Below are 19,472 nucleotides of genomic sequence, written 5' to 3'. Positions count from 1 at the left end.
GCGTGCCTCTTGGCTTTCTTTATCATTTCACCATTTACAGGCATACTTCAAGCACTCCTACACTGTGAATTTTATATCTCAGCGGATGATACTGGACATGCTCTCTTGGGATTTGAATGTTTCCTCCGACGCTGCTTTGGAGACTCCTTGTGTTGCTTCTCAGAGCCGTGGTTCCCTTCCTTTGACTGCTGGAGATACACCTCCCTTTTACTCCACTTGATTTTTGGTGCACATTTGGGCTGCTTCTGTTGAACAACCATAATCCCAAGCTCATCTTAGTAAAATCTAATCACTTCCCAGAACAACCGAACACTCCGATGTCCTCTGACGCTGTCTTTTCTTCCAGGCCTGACAACAAGTGGTAGGGTTAGATGTCTGAATCTCTTGATGTCACTCTTGATGCTGTGATGTGCAGTTTTATTTCATAATTCCTTGATCACTAAAGAGGCTAAATAAGTGACTACCCACCCCCCCCAGTTGGCCACTAGCTCTTCATATGCAGATACCCAAAAATCTCCGAAGATTTCCTGATGGGAGTGTCTGTCTCCTACTGTAACTGCTGATCTACACAAACCTAAACAGAGAATGAGGAGAAAGGGCGAAAAGTGAGAAACGTATAGGTGTTTTTACTCTGTATGTTTGGAGTTCTGGGCTTGCCGCTACCACAGCACTATGTGGAGGTCAGGGGGCTCGAGGGATCGATACGCCTCAGCTTTGATGGCAGGTCTCTTTACCAGCTCCTCTAGCTGGCACTGGGGTTGTGGGAAGCTGTGTGAAGGGTATCAGAGCCTCTAAGATGTTTTCAAGATTTGTGTAAGTATAAAATTATTTCGACGTCAGAACTTTAGAACACAGCACTCTCTGGGAGTGAGGTCACCACAGGGGATTTTCGGTACTGTCCGTCCGTGTTGCAGGGTTCTTAGAACCTGTCCATCCCAGATCCTTCCTCCTCCACATCCTCAATACTGATTTGCCCAGTGGATGGAGGTTTCTAGGGATTTGCATTGTCATGATCTTAGGTCTCAATTATACTGAAATTCATGACATGCTTTTGTTCCAGGCTTCTAGACTTGGGCAGCCAGTGTCTTCACAGGAATCCCATATTGAAATATGAAATTGAGGTCCTCTGTCTCTCCCTCTACATAGCCTCATCCTTTGCCCTTAAAGGAGGACACCGCCATTCAGAGAGGTTAGCTTAAATGGAAGATAGGATTTCCCACACAGCCACTGGCTGCCTGGGTACAAAGACATTGTCTTGCTGATCCTGCTCTTGGCTCACTTCCCAGAGCTTTGAACAGAAGTTACCCAGTTGAGAGCGTCCATGAACTTTACCCTACTTCTAAGTCACCCCGAATATTCAGAAGAGTATGAACTTTACCCTACTTCTAACTTACCCCGAATGTTAGGGAGAGTATGAACTTTACCCTACTTCTAAGTCACCCCAAACATTGGGGAGAGTATGAACTTTACCCTACTAATAACTTACCCGGAAGGTTGGGGAGAGTAACTCTATCAGGTGCTGCACTGGTGACTTTTTTCATTGATGTAATGTTAGGAAATCACAAGGACGTCTGACCAGGTGCCGGGGTCAAGCATTTGTTACAGGAACAGAGTGGAACGTTGGCTTACACCGATCTTTGCGGGGAATGGAGTGTCAGTTCTCTTCATTTTAGTGAAGAGTAAACCGCACAGTGGACAGCCCACCTCAAGCTGATTTAGAGACCTCCTTGGATCATTCCTGATTCCCTGACTGCAGCTTTTCTTACATCTCCCAGAATCAGGCTCCTGGTGACCTCCATGGTCTCATCAAACAGTAACCAGGTTCCTAATTCCCATTCCAGGAGAGAGCCCTGGAAGACTTTCTCTCCTAACTCAGCCTTGTCAGTCTGTCCTTCCGTCTTCATCCTAGTGGTTCATGCCGTCTAGAGCCCCAGGAGGGAGTCGGGCTGTGTGTGGCACTGGATATCCCACACAGTCACTGGGCCTCTTCTCGGTACCAGCCCCTCAGGAGCTCTGGTAGCCTCCACCTGCCCCACCCTCTCCTCCTGGACACTCTGGGGTGACTTATGGAGAGGGACTAAACACATGTGTCCTTCAGCTTCCTAGTACAGAGCTCCTAGAATGTGGTGTGGGGGACGCTTACTGAATGCTCCCTGCCTGTCCTGGTTTCTTTCAGGAAAGCCTGGACAAACAGCCAGGAGGCACAGTGACTTCCTCTCTCAACTTCCCATCAAAATTTTAAATTTTAAATCTCTCCAGAGAGACCTTCGTCTCACATTATTATAGTTTCGGGCTATTCCAGATCCCACTCCTTTGAGGTTGATCTGTAACGTTTGGATCTGTGCATTTACACAGAGAAAGCTTACATCCTCTAGCCTTACCTTTAGATGAGGCCCCTCTGGCCATGAAGCTGTGAAGATGTTCACCTTGAGATGGCAGCCAGAAACAAAAGCCATGCTACCTTTCCAGTCTTGTCAGTTTGTGGGGAAAAGATCTCATTCCATTTTGACCATTGGCAGAGAGCAATTTTAATCAAGACATTTCTGAGTGAAGTCTCTTGTTCCTTCCTGGGTAATGGGAAAGCTGATCTCTTTTTTAGATTTCTGGTCCGTTTTTCCAAGTATACGCATTTAAAATGTATTCTGATTAACAGGCACAAAATGAGGCAACGTAACGAATTACCTCCTCCGGTTATCTATTAGAGGTCATCTTGGTTGCTTCTAAGCTATGGAACTCATGAACAAAGCTCCTATAAACATGATTTTGCACTTGTGTGGACATGAATTTGGGCAAACACCAAGGATTGTGCTTGCTGGATCATATGGTGGCCGTGACAAGCCCACCTCTGAAATGGTTGTACCCATCTGCACTCCTACCAGCAAGGACAGTTTTTATCGTTCATGGTTGTTGGTATTTGGTGTCGTCTGTGTTTTAGATCTGAGCTATTCTAATAGCTGCGTAGCTCACGCTAATTTGTAAATGCTTGATCATATGATGGTCAGCATTGTTTCATATGCTCATCTGCCTTCTCTGTGACTTTGTGAGGTATCTGCCTACACCTTGTACCTAATTTCTAATTGGGCTCTTTCTTCTTTGTTGGGTTTTAAGAGTTAATTATATGTTATAGATCTTTATATATATATATATATATATATATATATATGTTATTTATCTTTTCATACATGTTATATATCTTTTCATATATGTTATATATCTTTTTATATATGTCATATATCTTTTTATATATGTTATTTATCTTTTTATATATGTTATAGATCTTTAATTACATACTTATTTTACTGTTATTTTCAGCCTGTTCTCTCTCTCTCTCTCTCTCTCTCTCTCTCTCTCTCTCTCTCTCTCCATCTCTTCCTTCTTCCCTTCCCTGCTGTGGTGCTGTGGGATGTTCTGTATGGCAAATGTGTTGCTGATTAGTCAATAAATAAAACACTGATTGGCCATTGGCTAGGCAGGAAGTGTAGGCGGGACAAGGAGGAGAATAAAGCTGGGAAGTGGAAGGCTGAGTCAGAGAGACACTGCCAGTCGCCACGATGACAAACAGCATGTGAAGATGCCGGTAAGCCACGAGCCATGTGGCAAGGTACAGATTAATGGGAATGGATTAATTTAAGCTATAAGAACAGTTAGCAAGAAGCCTGCCACGGCCATACAGTTTGTAACCAATATAAGTCTCTGTGTTTACTTGGTTGGGTCTGAGGGGCTGTGGGACTGGCAGGTGAGAGAGATTTGTCCTGACTGTGGGCCAGGCAGGAAAACTCTAGCTACACTTCCCTTTCTCTTTCTTCTCTTTAAATTTTTTTTTTTTTTTTTTTTTTTTTTTTTTTTTTTTTTTTTTTGCTACTGACCAGGTGTGCTATCATAGGTGCCTTTAATCCCAGCACTGGAGAGGCAGAGGCAGAGGCAGAGGCAGAGGCAGAGGCAGAGGCAGAGGCAGAGGCAGAGGCAGAGGCAGAGGCAGAGGCAGAGGCAGGCAGATCTCTGTGAGTTTGAGGTCAGCCTGGTCTACAAAGTGATGTACCAGAACAGCCAGGACTACAGACTGAGAATCTGCTTCCTAAGAATTTGTTACTTTTCCTAAACATTAACTAGTGAGATTAAACAAATAATTATAAACTTGATGAGGCTTTAAAGAATAATAATATGATTGACACCTGGTATTAGGGTTTGGTACCCATCTCTGAAACTCCCATGTGCTCCCCTCTCATCACACTTAGAGGTAAGCACCATCTTCAAATCTGTACTCATTCGGGGCCTTCAGTTTGTACACTGGCTGGGGGGATGGGGGTGGCTGGGGGATGGGGTGGCTGGGGGGATGGGGGTGGCTGGGGGGATGGAGGTGGCTGGGGGGATGGGGGTGGCTGGGGGGATGGGGTGGCTGGGGGGATGGGGGTGGCTGGGGGGATGGAGGTGGCTGGGGGGATGGGGGTGGCTGGGGGGATGGGGGTGGCTGGGGGGATGGGGGTGGCTGGGGGGATGGGGGTGGCTGGGAGGATGGAGGTGGCTGGGGGGATGGGGGTGGCTGGGGGATGGGGGTGGCTGGGGGGATGGAGGTGGCTGGGGGGATGAAGGTGGCTGGGGGGATGGGGTGGCTGGGGGGATGGAGGTGGCTGGGGGGATGGAGGTGGCTGGGGGGATGGAGGTGGCTGGGGGGATGGGGTGGCTGGTGGGATGGGGGTGGCTGAGGGGATGGGAGTGGCTTGAGGAATGGTCCAGTGGCTAAGAGCACATGCTGCTCTTGCAGAAGACTGGAGTTTGGTTCCCAGAGGTCATCAGATGGCTGAGGACCACCTGTAAGTCCATCTGCAAGGAACAGATCTGATGCCCTCTTCTAGCCTCCACAAAGGGGTGGGCGCGCACGTGTGTGCACGCACACATGCACACACATGCACGCATGCACGCAGGAACGCACACACACATACACCTCATGTAAAAAATTTTTAAAAATTCCTACCCCTTGATTTTCCTTATAGTTTTGCTGTGCCTGACCCCTGGCTTTTTTGGTTTTGCCAGTGATTAAAGCTTACACAGAGAAAAGACTCCCCTTGAACTTAGTCATTTTGCATTTACTGGAATTTGAGTTTTATGAATATGTCTAATTTTAAAAAATAATAGCATCTCGGGGCTGGAGAGATGACCCCACAGTTAAGAGCACTTGCTGGTCTTGCAGGGGACCTGGGTTTGGTTCCCAGAACCCATGTGGTGGCTCACAACCATCTATTACTCCAGCTCCAGGGGATCTGTCCTCTTCTGACCCAGCAAGGGCACCGGGTACAAACGATACACATACATACATGCAGCCAAAACACTCAAGTACACTAAAGTAAATGAACTTAACAGAATAAAAGTTGCCATTTCTGTACGGTGTGATCTATACAGTATAGTTCGTTTCTGTGCACAGTTCAGTGTTTGGCAGACAGCCCTGGAGCTCTTCACCACCAGTGCTACCTAGTTTTGCAACATTTTCATTATTCAGGAAGAAACTCTGCCTGTTACTAGTCACTTCCCATTCACCCCAAATTCTCTCCGTACCCACACACTTAAAATCATTGATTTGCTTTCTCTATATATTAGTTTTTTTCTGCATATTTATTATAAAGGCAATGATATAATACGTAATCTTTTGTATCTGGTTTCTGTGACTTACGTAGGTGCTGGGGATCCAAACACTGTATCTCCCCAGCTCCTGGACATACAACTACTATTTTTGGGGGAGGCAGGGCAGGGAGACAGGGTCTCACTTTCTATGTAGCTCTGGATGGCCTGGAACACACTATGTAGACCAGGCTGGCCTTGAACTATTTGGGTGGACTTACTTTTTAGCTATTATGAACATTTGTTTGTAAGTTTTTATATGGCCACATGTTCTCATTTCTCTTGCATTTATATTAGGACTGGACTAGCTGGGTCATGTGACAAAGCTATGCTTAACCTTAGAGAATAATACTAGATCTCAACAACAGTGTGTGTGGGTTGTTTGTCTTTGTAGGAATTCTTTTAATTCTTTTATTTTATGGAGGCTGGAATAATGACTCAGTGGCTAAAAGCATGGACTCCTTTTCCTGATGATCTGGATTCAATTCCCAGGGCCTACAAACATCTGTAACTCCAGTTCCAGAGGATCCAACACACTCTTCTGGCCTCTGTGGGCACTACACACACTTGGTGCAGAGACATACATGCAGGTAAAACAACCATACACATAAAATAGTACAATAAAACAAATTTTTAAAAAGATATGTGTGAGGGGGGAGAGAGAGAGAGGGATGGAGAAAGAAAGAGAAAGGAGAGAGGGGAAGAGAGAGAGTACTACATCATGGCGTTGAGGTCAGAGGACAACTTTGTAGAATCAGAATCCTTCTACGTTTTCATGGTTTCCAGGAATCATGCAGGGATCAAACTCAGGTCACCCAAGCTTGCATGTCAAGCACTTTACCTGCTGACCCCTCTTCCCAGACAAGCGATCAAACTTCTTCAATATAATACTGTGATGCACATGTCTGGGTTTTAGTCTCCTTGACGGTATGATTGACATGAAGACCTACGTATTAGGCAGACACTTTCTCAAAAGAGAGCCATTTATCAGCCTGGTACTTAAAGGAAAACAACTTTGTTACCAGTGATGAAACCTGAGATTTCAGGGAAAAGCTAGAATTTAGAAGATCTTGCATGCCCTTACCACCAGCTTCATAGCTTCTGATATATGTGCTAGGTTTTGTGGGCTTGTTTTTTTTTTTTTTTTTTTTTTCCTTTGAGACAGAGCTTCTCTGTATATCGCTGGTTGTCCTGGATCTCGCTCTGTAGATCAAGCTGGCCTCAAACTCACAAAGATCCACCTGCTCTGCCTGCCAAGTGCTGGGATTAAAGGTGTGTGCCACCACTGCTTGGCTGTTTGTTTTTGTTTGTTTGTTTTTTGTTGTTGTTGCTATAGTTTTGGGGTTTTTTTGTTTTTCTTTAATGATATCAATATTTATTTTTTCTCTTAATGAGATGATGAGTGAATATTATTTAATGTGAATTTGATATCAGATGCAGAGGAAGCAAGATGAGAATGTCGTACTAAGAAAGGGTACCTAGCCATGTGGCTAAACATAGGTAAGAATTATGAGTTAATTGAAGTGTAAGAGCTAGTCAGTAATAAGCCTGAGCTAGCGGCCAAGCATTTATAAGTAATATTAAGCCTCCGAGTCACTTATTTGGGAAGCGGCTGCCAGGTATTTGGGAACAGGCAGATGGGAGAGAAACATCTGCTTATAGAAGGAAGGCTCCCTATGTAGACAAGGAAATAGAAAAGAATCTGAGCATGCATTCTGTGCTGGCTGTTGGTTTTTGTTTTGTTTGACAGGAGCCAGGGTTATCTGGGAAGAGGGAGCCTCAGTTGAGAAAATGCCTGCAACAGATTGCCTGTAGGCAAGTCTGGGAGCATTGTTCTTTTATTAATAACTGATGTGGGAGGAGCCCAGCACTTTGGGTGGTGCCACTACTTGGTCAGGTGGTCCTGGGTGGTTTAAGAAGCAGGCTCAGTGAGCTATGAAGAACAATTCAGTAACAATGCTCCTCCACGGCTTCTGCTTCAGTTCCTGCTTCCAGCCAGATTCCTGCCTTGGGCCCCTGTACTGACTTCTTTGATAATGAGCAGTGCTGTGGAAGTGTAAGCCAAGTAAACCCTTTGTGGAAGTGTAACCCTTTCCTCCCCAAGCTGCTTTTGGTAATGGAGTTTTATCACAGCAATAAAACCTAAGTACACACTTTCCTGTGTTCCTGACCTCCTAGTTAACACCAGCAGGTCATGCTCCTTTTCCCAAAATGCTTCTAAGCAATGAACTTTCCATCACACTGAGCCGTAAAACACACAAACTTCCATACTACTTTGAGATTTCATTTCTGAAGGCTCCACTTAGTTAAATAAGTTTATATGCTTTTCTCCTGACAGCCTGTCTTGTGTTATAAAGGCTCAACCATGAATCTAGCACTGGGTAAAGAAATCCTTCCTCCTGTGCTCATATGACCAACAGTTGACTGGTGGATTACTAAATGTGCGAGGACGAGAGCTCTTCCTTACACACATTCTCTTCCTTGCCTCTCAGACAGGATGAAGATTGACACAACATGGGATTCCTAGAATCTCTGTTTCCTCCCCTAGCTGCTCTGTTGCTTCCTGGACTAAATGCTCATCATCCCCAAGTGTTGTCATGGCATGGAGCTCATATATGAAGGGGATTCTTTTCCCATTGTTGGTTTGCTTTGTAAATTGATGTTCGTTGCAGGCTATTTGACCACACTGTGAACCCCGAGATTGAGTTATTTACTGAAAAATCTGCTTCTAGCTGTAGTGTGGCTCAGCCCTAGCACACGCCTTTAAATTCAAGAGCAGATGTCGTCTGCTTGAATACTGTGAACAGGATGTGATAAAATCAACCATAGGTCAAGAAGCAGAGCGAGCAACCAGTTGACAGGGGGAAAAAAAAAACATAGGGAGTAAGAGGGAGTAAGGAGGACAGAGAGAGAGACACATACAGGAAGTAGAAAATAGGGACATTCAGTTGGAGGAGTTTGGTTTGAGACAGCATAGGAGAAAGGCCTCTCTCTGGGACGTCGGCAGAGGAGGAAAGTCAGCCAGGTGCTTTCTCTGCCTCTCTGAACTAGCAGGTTTTCACCCCAGCATCTGGCTTCTGAGTCTTTATTGGCAAAATCAAACAATGTAGATCTTGTTAAAAACAACAGGTGTTCTCATTGGATATGTGTGCAACAAAAACCTTCTTTTCACTGCTGCCTATACATGTGTTAAGCATCTGAAAAGAAGCCCTCCAGGTCACCCCAAACCCACTTCTTGAAAGGAAGATAGTAACAGCAACATTGGCCCAAGAATTGAAGTACATAATTTTTAATGACACAACAGTGTGGCTACTCATGATATTCTTTTGATTCCAGGCACAATTCCTTGAAAAGGTACAGTTTCCATATAACATTTTTCTGATTTCCTACAGCACTTGGGATTGAACCCAGGGACTTACACAAGCCAGTCAGGTACTCTACCACTGAACTACGTTTCCAGCCCTTGAATATTATATTCAAGCACTACATTCAACACTATGTTCAGATGAAGTAATATTAACTGATATTCTTACAATGTATTTGAACCTTTTCCCCCAAGGCCATTAAAAAATAGGTTGTATTTTGGGAGTCACCCCCTAACTCTTACCACCCAAGTGTTTGTGGAAGAAAGTCTGGAGTTGCTGCCATGCATCCAACTGGGCCATGGCATGAGGCTTAGGCTCCCCTCCAAAGGTGATATTAGCACCCACCAGGAGGTGCATGCCAGCCTTGCACAGTGGGAAATAAGGGGGCTCAATATAATGTCCCGCTTCCGGGTAGCAGATGATCTGGGGCTTCTCCTTCCCATGGGCCTGTAAGCGTTTGGAGATCTCATTGGCATAGAACTCGCTCTTCCAGTTGTGGTCATCCTGACCTACAAGCAACAGGAAGGCCGTGTCTGACCTTTCCACAGGGATGAAGCTCTTCTGCTCTACCAAAGGGCTTTGCAGAGCATCCACAACATCCTGGAGGCCATCTTTGGTCATTCTGACTTGATTTCTCAGGATAGTCACAGGAGGGATAGTCTCATCCTTGTAGTATATGGTATTCCCAACAGCAGCCACAGAGCCATTAATGATGACAGCAGCTTTGATGCCCTTCAGGAAGGAGGCCATAGCAAGGCCAAGTTCACCCCCTTTGGAAATGCCAAGCACTCCAACTCCTGGACCTTTTACCTGAGAAAAATATAAAAGGAATAAGAGAATTAGTTCAGGAACAGTATTGAACAGCAAGTAGGCCCAGTTGGAAAGCTCCATGGACCAGGGTCAACATCTGGACTCCTATCTATTGTCAAAACCATTCTAGCAGGAATGAAGCTAGTCTAAAAGGACACTTGCACTCCTGCTTTGCCATTAGACTGTGGAGACAATGGACCCCAAGAAACTAAGGAAAACAAACATTCCTGTTGACTTATCTTTATCTGACATGGGCACCCACATGGCCCACCAGTCCTGCCACACATCACTAGGATTTCACTTTCCACGTCTCCAAAGGACCGCCTCACATCCTCTCCTACCTCCTCGGCCTCTTGAGCCCCCACATGCCCCTCCACCTTCAGCTCTCCATGCTGCAGTGAGAAAACAGAAGCTGTCAGGGGGAATCTCTCGTCTTCTCACTCCCCAATCTACCTGTTCCCACGGCAGCTCTCGGGTGTCCCACACAATCTCAGCGGCCACCTCTAGTTGTGTTTGGGATGCTGTCCACTATGTCTCTCTAGGGTTGGCCTCCCACACTTACTTCTGGCCTCCTCTCCTTTCTACTTCTCTCTGCTGGTCCTCCTGAGGTCCTCCCTGCTCTGGGCCTCATCTATTTCCTCACAGCCCTGTGCCCCAGGCCACACTAGTTATGACTTTGTTCTCTCCCCTGGATCCCTGAGAACCCTGTGGGGAGATGTTTGTTGTACTTTCCTGCTCAATGCCTTCTGGGTGGTTTGGGTTGGCACCATCTCACAAGGACCGCCCCTGTCCTGAATCCCAGAGTCCTCTGGGCTATAAGCAAAAGATCTTTTGGCTGACCTCTCATAGAAATCTCTCTCTCTCTCTCTCTCTCTCTCTCTCTCTCTCTCTCTCTCTCTCTCTCTCTCTCTCTCTTTCCGCTTCTACTCTTCATCCTCCTCACCTCTCCCCTTTGGCAACAGTACCCTTGACCACTGTTAAATATGACTCCTCATTAAAGTCCTAATAATTACATGATCAAATGATGCTTTAATTACTATGAAATTTTCAACTGTCTAGACTCACTTAGGAAAGGAGTTAACATGAGGAACCTAAGGCTGGGTTGACTTGTAGACACGCCTTTAAGGGAATTTCTTTCTTCTTTTTTTTTTTTAAATTTATGTATGAGTGCTCTGCATGCAAACCTGAGTGCCAGCAGAGGGTATCAGATCCCACTATAGATGGTTGTGAGCCACCATGTGGTTGCTGGGGATTGAACTCAGGACCTCAGGAAGAACAGTCAGTGCTCTTAACCCCTGAACCATCTCTCCAGCCCCTTAAGGGAATTTCTTGAGGTGGGACCACACACCATGAACGTAGGTGGCACTGTTTCTTGAGCTGGACCCTAGGCTGTATAAAACTGGAAAAAGAGAGCTGAGGATCAGCATGCATGCACTCTTGGCTCTCTGATCCTGATTATGAGTGTGGCATGACCAGCATCCACCCCTGTGACTTCCCTACTTTAATGGACGTGGGCTGGGACCGTGAGTTAAAATAAGCCCTTTCTCTGTGAGTTGCTTTTGTCGGGGTATTTTTATTTTTAATCACAGCAACAAAGATGAAACTGGGTATCTACTTATCCAAGAAGAAAGAGAAGTGCCAAGGCGTGGAGTGGGAAATGGGCAAAATCTAGTCTCCCACTTCTCTCTAGACGCAGCCTACACTGGCTCCACTTCTCCAAGAGCACCAACGCTTCTAGCCACTTGAATTTCTGCTTATAAAATTTTAAAACAAGCAAGGATTACCACCTCAGCCTGTGCCGTACTGAATCTAGAAAGTTCAGAGCACCCTGGTCTCCTGCTGCTGGTTGTCAAGTTCACCCAGTGCTCGCACAAGGGCACAGGGACATGGGGACACGGGGACAGAGACACAGACAGGGACATGAAGACACAGGCAGGAGAGAGCTGCTGAGCACATCATCTGAATGAGCACTGGCTGAGGATGGCCCTACCTTTCTCCTTCCCTTTACTTGTATTAAACCTAGAAACCTCAAGTAGGTTTGGGCTCTTTGTAAAATAAAGAGAGAGAGGCTGTCATCAGTTCACTCATTCTGTGAAATCAAGCACACGATGAGGAGATATGACAGGGGCCAATAAAACTTGAGGGGATCTAACCTCAGGGTGGCTAAGCAGGTAGTTCACGGCTTCTTCAAAATACTCCACGTGCATGGCATCCATGCCCTTGGGGAGGTCATCGTAGTTATAATAAGCCAGAGCCATGACAGCAAAACCCTTCCCAGCCAGCAGACTTGCTCGATACTCCAGAAGGCCACCTCCAACTCCAAAAAGGTCCACGATCCCCGGAAAGGGTCCAGGTTCTAGGAAAGAAACATCACTATATATTACTAAGAAGTGTTTGCAGTGGCATTAATAGGCATTTGTTGCTTATGTGAGGATGATAAGGTTTTCAACAGACAGTAAAAAATACTGGAGGACCTATCCCTCAAGCACCTATACAGTAGCCTGGGCTAAATCTATATCCCCTTCTATACCTAAAGTCTTAAAGCTCCATAAGTGTTTACAAAGACATTAGGAGGACATTTAGAAGACAGGGGGGAAAATGTGTGCCACCATGCATGGCCCAGGACACACATACACACACAAACAACCTTTATAATGACAACAATAAAAATCTGTCCACTTCTGCCCCCCCAAACTGGACAATGCCAAGGGCCAGCGAGGATGTGCAGCAACCAGAACCATCACATGATGCTGGTGTCACACAAAAACCAGCGGTGAAGTCTGTAGAAAGCAGTGTGTGGCGGCTCACAGTTAACCCTATACACAGTCATATAACCCAGTCATTTCCCTCTGAAGGATGAATGAAATGAACGAGAGATGAAATGAAAAACCGTGTTCATACAAGAACACAGTTCAACACAGTATTCAATGTTCACAGCAGCTTTATTCATACTCTCCAGACTGTAAACAAACCCAAAGTCCTCCAGCCACTGAATGAATACAAACTGTGCTACCTCCAGAGAACCGAGCATTGTGAAGAAACAGCAAGGCCTGATGGGTAGAAGACCACATGAATTCCAAATGCTTCCTGCTGAGTGAATGGACACAGACTCAAAAGGCTGCATGTTCATTCTGCATGATTTTTGTGTCCTACATATTTTCACCATTTATAGAAGAGGGTTAGTCTTTCACATGTCCAATTTAAATAACTCAATGTTATGGTTATTCATGATTTCAAACTGATTGGATCTGGGATCAATAAGACACACCCCTGGGCATTTCCAGAAAGGACTAAGAGAGGAGGAAAGACCCTCCCCCTAGGTAGGCAGCACCTTCTGCTGGCGGTCCTGAGGCAAAGGTGTTATTTGCCTGCTCTGTTTGCTGGTAAGTGTAATATCCCATTGCTGCCGCCTTGGCTGACACTGGAAACCCAGATTCTCTGGCCTTCCAGGATGGCTCTCTAGGAATCCTAGAGGCTTTCCTCATCTGACTGGGATGGCGGAGGCATCCGGCAGGGGGTAAGGACTGACAATTTTGTTCTCAGTCTCTCCAGTGTAAACAGCTGTTGTTGAAGTACATAGCCCACAGCTCATGTAATGAATCCCTTTTCACAGTATATATTCACTCTGCCAGTTCGAGTCCTCTAGAGAACCCTGATTTAGCCTCTCAGCAAACACCTGGCAGGCACCAGAAAGCCCTACTTTTGCCTGGTCCTTCTGCACACTGTGGGTTTTATGTACTGAGGTCCCTTGGTATCACCACCTCTTACACGTGGTGTGCCTTACGTATTTTGTTTTGATCGAACAAGGCTCTTGCTGTCAAACTGACAGCCCAAGTACAATCCCCAGGACCCTCATGGTGGAAAGTGAGAAGTCAGACAAACTGCAGACTATGACTTCCACATGTGTCCCCCACATGTTCAAATAAATAAACACAGATTTTAGTTTGCCTACTGCATGAATTTTATCTTAATGGATTGAGACTGATGGGAGGCTCCACCTGTGCCTTGGGCATGGGGAGGTGATAAGCACTGTTTAAGTCTGTTAAAAATCAGTGTTAGTGTTGAGGTTGACGTATATAAACTTGATGTTCTTCTCCTGCTGCTGTCCATCTTCCTATAAATGATCAAAGGTGTTGGGGGCAGGGCAATCTGATTCCCTAGTCAGCTGCTACTGAACTCTTCTTTCCAGCCTTGGCCACCTTGAACAAAAGGAGTAACGATCTAACAGCCTGCCTACCCTTGTGCTGGCACCAGCCATCTTGAACACTGCATGAGCCGACCACACAGAGACCAGGGCTGGGCATTATTGTTGTAGAAGATATATTTGTTTGTGCATGGAACATTCGTTTAATGATGCAAAGATGTGTTGCATTCTTTTATGTTGCATTTAACCTTGTGAAGCTGTGTTACTTTGCCTGTCTAAACACCGGATTGGTCTAACAAAGAGCTGAACAGCCAATAGCTAGGCAGGAGAAAGGATAGGCCAGGCTGGCAGGCAGAGAGAATAAATAGGAGAAAAAGAAAAGATAGAGAAGTGAGAAAAGGAGGAGAGGAGGACTCCAGGGCCCAGCCACCCAGCTACACAGCAAGCCACAGAATAAAAAGTAAAGAAAGGGATATAGAAAGGTAAAAGCCCAGAGGCAAAAGATAGCCGGTGTAATTTGAGAAAAGCCCGCCAGAAACAAACCAGGCTAAGTAAGAGTAAAACTCCGTGTATTTATTTGGGAGCTGGGTGGTGGGCCCCACAAAGAGCAAAGAGTTAAAAACAAACAAAAAACCCACCACCACTACACCAGAAGGTGTAGCTGTGGCCAGGGCCCTTGGAAACAACTTGTACCAGACTTTTTGTTATAACCATGTCCACCCTGGTGTGTGTGTGTGTGTGTGTGTGTGTGTGTGTGTGTGTGTGTGTGTAGGGGGGCATTTCCCCTGCTAGTATGGTAGTTGTACCTGAAGGCAAATCTGTGTTTGGCCTAAAACACAAACCTCAGTGATTGATTGTGATCGGCGCTAAGAGGCTAGGCTGTAATTGGTTAAATGATCCTTCTCTAACAGTGTAAGCAGGCTATTCAGCAAGCCCTCTGAGAGATGCTCTTTCTAATGCTGCTTCCTCCCCCACCCCCCACCCCCACTCCCACCCCCACCCCGGTGCAGCAACATTAGGTAAAGGCTTCTCTGGAGGAAGAGCAGAGGTTGGCACAGCTCAGCACTTAGCAAGTTGTGAAACCACTGAGGTAGGCTGCCGCTCTCACCCCCCGGCAGTCCTGTGTGGCAGTGTGTGCCCAGCACCTGGCCCTCAGTTCCTGAACAGAAACCCCAACTTCCAAGCAGCTAGCAAGTGTGTCAGCCTGGAGCGCCATCCTCCGGGCATAACTCTGGCAAGGGCAGGCTTCCTGAGTCGCCATGGCAGCAGTCACTGGGCTGGGGAAAGGGCTCAGGCAGCCGGCCGGCCAAAGAAGCAACCAAACAATTTAAGAGCAGCCAGGGAAAAGAAGAAAAGTGGGAATAGAGAGATAACAAGAGAGAGTAGTCGGCTGAGACTAAAGAACAAAAAAGTTTGGGGGTGGGGGCAGTGCTGATCAGCTGTCAGTCTATAGAGGTTCGGGGTCTTGCCCCTAAGGATGTAACATTGGCCTTGGCCAGAAGCAAAGGGACCTGATACCCAAGGCCTGCAGGACTGTGACACAAGAGGATGCCACTAATTGCTGCTCCTGCTTCCCACGGCTATGGCTCCCTGCTGCTGAACACTGGGGGAATGACCAGCGATTGGAGAGCTTGTCTTACCTATGATTTCAGTTTGGGTCAAACACAAGAAGCGGGTAGCTGTGGGTCAATTATTTTGACTTCTAGAAACGTGGCTCCATTTATTTATCAACTCCATTACTGGGGGGGGTATTTGGACTATTTCCAAGCAATAAGTTTTCTGGTGTGCACGTGTCACAAAATGGTAGAATTACACATTAATCTACCTAGCTAAAAACTAGTTGCTTCCCAGAATAACTGAATGAACAACCCCACTCTTTCTAAAGGTACTGAGTGACCTTTCCTCCAAGCATTTAACATTAACTGGAAATGTTAGGCTTTGAAAGCTTTGTTACTCTTGAAGCTATGCCATATAGTCCGTAGTTTTATTTTGCGTTTCATTGGTTACTAAAGAGGCCAAGTAAGCATCCTTTTATGTAAGACTATGCAATGATCTCGGAGTGCCAGTTGACAGAAAAAGGTCTCCCTCTACTTCAACTGCTAGTTGACATAAATGTTAATGTAGTGTGGGAATGGAAAGAAAAACAATAGAAACAAGAAACATCCCTTGGCTGGGCGGTGGTGGCGCACACCTTTAATCCCAGCACTCAGGAGGCAGAGGCAGAGGCAGGTGGATCTCTGTGAGTTCGAGGCCAGCCTGGTCTACAGAGCGAGCTCTACGACAGCTAGAGCTACACAGAGAAACCCTGTCTTGAAAAAGAAGAAGAAGGAGGAGGAGGAGGAGGAGGAGGAGAAAAGAAGAGAAAAGAAAAGAAAAGAAAAGAAGAGAAAAAGAGGAAGGTCCCTTGTTTTGAAAAGGGGTTTTGTTATGTTGATCAGACTGGCCTTAGCTCCAAAGCTCAAGACAGCCTTTTGCTTTGGTGTCCCAACTAGTCAGACTATGATTCACAGCTCAAAACAGATTTAACATTAAAAAGAATAAAGATCGCTATGGTTTTTTTGTTTGTTTGTTTTAGTTTTGGTTTTTCGAGACAGGGTTTCTCTGTGTAGCTTTGCGCCTTTCCTGGAACTCACTCTGTAGCCCAGGCTGGCCTCAAACTCACAGAGATCCGCCTGGCTCTGCCTCTCGAGTGCTGGGATTAAAGGCGTGCGCCACCACCACCCAGGTGGTAAGATCGCTATAGTTTTTGAGATAGGGTTTCTCTGTGTATCTCTGTCTGTCCTGTAACACACTCTGTAGACCAAGGTTGCCTCGAACTTAAAGATCTGTCCGCCTCTGCCTCCCAAGAGTTGGGATTAAAGGCATGTGACACCACCGCCCCGTTTATTAGCACTAGTTTTAATTTTATATTACAAGTGTTCTGTCCTCTTCTTTAAAAGGACTTGTAATTTAGCAGCGGGACGAAGGACCAGCTTCAGGGAAAGAGCATCATCACAACAGGCTCCTTCCAGTCCAGTCCAGTCTCTTTCCCTGTGAGTCCTAGGTCATCAGGAGCTACCTTTCTCTTCACTTCAAATCACAGAGGAACTTTGAGCAAAGGGAAGGAGGGGGGCTGCTCACCTGGGGGCAGGAAGAGCGTGGCGCGCACACGGCCCTCGCGCACGGGCACGCGCCGCACCCCGGGAGCCATGAAGTGCCGCTCGTGCACCGCCCGCGCCAGCAGCCGCCCGCCGTCGGGCTCGTGGCCGTCCAGCAGCTCCAGCTCCACCACGAAGGGCGTCCGCACGTCGCGCTTGACCAGGCGCCAGAAAGGCCGTTCGGGCTCCAGGGCCCAGAGCAGCCCCATGGGCTCGAGCCCCGCGAAGCTGCCGCCCAGCGCGGGCGCGCGCGCCAGGTCCAGCCGGCCGTGGGCGTCGGCGCGGTAGCGCGCGTGGGCGCGGAAGAGCGCGCCTTTCTCGTCGCGCAGGGCGGCGCGCAGCGTGACGGGCTGCTCGGGGGCCAGGCCGCGCGCGGTGATGCTCAGCGGCTCGTCCCAGCAGCTGCGGCCCGCGGGCTCCAGGCTCAGCGTCGCTGCCATCTCGAGCTGGACCAGATGGGGCGGGTGGACTGGGACTCCCGGAGTAGTAGTCACGGGCGGGACGACTCGCTCCACTCCCATTGGTTGGCCTCAGACACAGCCTGTGAGATGATCTGTGAGACTTCTTTGTGCAAATCCTAGACTCCCAATTGAGGAGAATGTTTGCTAAGAACAAAGACTCGCCCGGGAAGCCACAAAGTGTGTCTAAGTCAAAGCACAATGACAGCTGAAGCTGAAAAGATTAGAAGCTGCAGTCCCACACTGGAATTCAGGTGGTTCCCAAGGAACAGGCATGGTCCAGGCCCCTCTTAACCCTCCGTCTCTGACCAAGAATTTCCCTCGAAATTTCTTGGTCTCTACATCTCTCACCAGGGCAACTCCGTGTTTCTGGAGCCCGACTGTTCTTAGATATTGAGGACCTTTAGAAAGGCACACAGTTTTCTGGATGCATTTTCCTTATCTGGAAGGCCTGCTAGGAGTATTAAATAAGAAGACGATGCACTGCTGATACCCTGGACTTCATTTGGCGAAGGATCTCACGTCCTGTGTGTCGTCGTGCCCCACCCCAGCCCCCCCATATCTAACCGCTGTCCGTGTCAATTTGGATTTCTACCGCCGCGTTTCTTTCAGTCTGGGTTCTAGCCAGAAGCAAGTGGTCCACCAGACTTGGCAATAGGAGGAAGTTTCACAAAGGGATTACGGTTTTTCACAGAGGCATGGGAAGGTTGCTATCAAAAAGACACAACCGTGTTTGGTGCGGAACTGTGGTCCCCACCTAAAGTTAAGAGGGTTGTCTGACAAGAGCTGCAGCCCTCTGAGCGAGAGGCAAGTGACCTTGGATGGTGCAAAGGTGTGGGTAGATGGAATACTTTGATTTCATTCTCCTTTTGTTGGTATCTTGCCAGTCAGTCCCTCTGCTTGGCTGAACCCCGCTCTGCAGCTCAGCCTGGCATACCTGAATAGGAGAAGCAAGGGCATGCAGGTGGAAGGTATCCGACAAACAGAAGCTCAATAAATATTTGCAAACTGAAAAAAGAAGCTATCACATTGGACCCCAGGTTCAGGTTTTGGGTGACCTTTCTCCTCGTTCCTGCTGATGAAGCAATTGCTACTGGGTATTTGGAATACCTTTTCTACGCCACAGTGGCCTCTCATTCTGGGAACGCTTAGCTTGGGGGGTGGGGTGGGACAAAAACCTTGCCTGGCTACCCCAGCCGCCAACATAGAATTTAAAATGTGCAGGCAGAATGGAAAACGCAGATTCTCTTCCCCTCCCATGATACTCAAGAGGGTGTGAAGACACATACAGATGGGGGTTGGGGGGCGCACGGGGAGGGAATGGGGGTTGGGGGATGGGGGACCAGTGGCCTGGGACTGGCTACTGAAAGCAGCTTCACTGGGAGGTTCTATTCCCAAAAGCTGGAAGATGTAGTTGCTTCGCAGGCCCAGTGTCGAGACTACCATATCTGTAAGGATGTTAGCTGCCACTGCAGGTTCTCTGTGCCCAGGAGAGGTCAGGAAAACTATAGTAGTTCTAGTGTAGCTCACTGACTGGAAGTAGCTGTGCTTACTACCCACATATATGATATGCTGTCTCCAGAATTAAACAGAACCATTGTTTTCTGTCCACTTTAGGATAAGGACGTCATTGGAAAGATAACACCCTTTGCCTGACCTAGTGCTGAATTTCTCTATCTCAGATTAAGACACTCCCTGACAGATTTCCCTCCGAAGTCCCCTGAATTTGTCCATGGTTAAGTGACACTGGCTTTCAGTTCTGAGTCCGATATGGAAATGTTGAACTGTAGAAATTGTGGCATCTGGGTCAACCCCATCCCTGTGCCGAACTGGGTTTAAGACACTTGTTTATGTCTCACTTGGACAGATTATGATAAATGTGAGGAGACTTGAAATCGACATCTCTCTTTATCTATCTCTGTCTCTCTCAGCTAACTGGAGCTGC

General features: G+C 47.1%; 1 protein-coding gene across 1 annotated transcript; it reads right to left on the bottom strand.

Moving 5' to 3' along the window:
• Positions 1-8,886: 8,886 nt before the first annotated feature.
• Positions 8,887-17,509, bottom strand: LOC131924244 (acyl-coenzyme A thioesterase 1-like). Its single transcript, XM_059279504.1, has 4 exons — positions 17,053-17,509; positions 11,942-12,144; positions 9,606-9,788; positions 8,887-9,487 (listed from the first exon to the last, which is right to left on the bottom strand). The coding sequence occupies exons 1-4, from the start codon at positions 17,507-17,509 to the stop codon at positions 9,203-9,205; spliced, it is 1,128 nt and encodes a 375-aa protein (XP_059135487.1). The 3' UTR covers positions 8,887-9,202.
• Between the last annotated feature and the right edge of the window lie 1,963 nt (positions 17,510-19,472).

The sequence above is a fragment of the Peromyscus eremicus genome, chromosome 14 (genome assembly GCF_949786415.1).
Source record: "Peromyscus eremicus chromosome 14, PerEre_H2_v1, whole genome shotgun sequence".
Classification (NCBI taxonomy): domain Eukaryota; kingdom Metazoa; phylum Chordata; class Mammalia; order Rodentia; family Cricetidae; genus Peromyscus; species Peromyscus eremicus.
The sequence above is the reverse complement of the archived record's forward strand: the minus strand, read 5'-3'. Positions and strand labels throughout refer to the sequence as shown.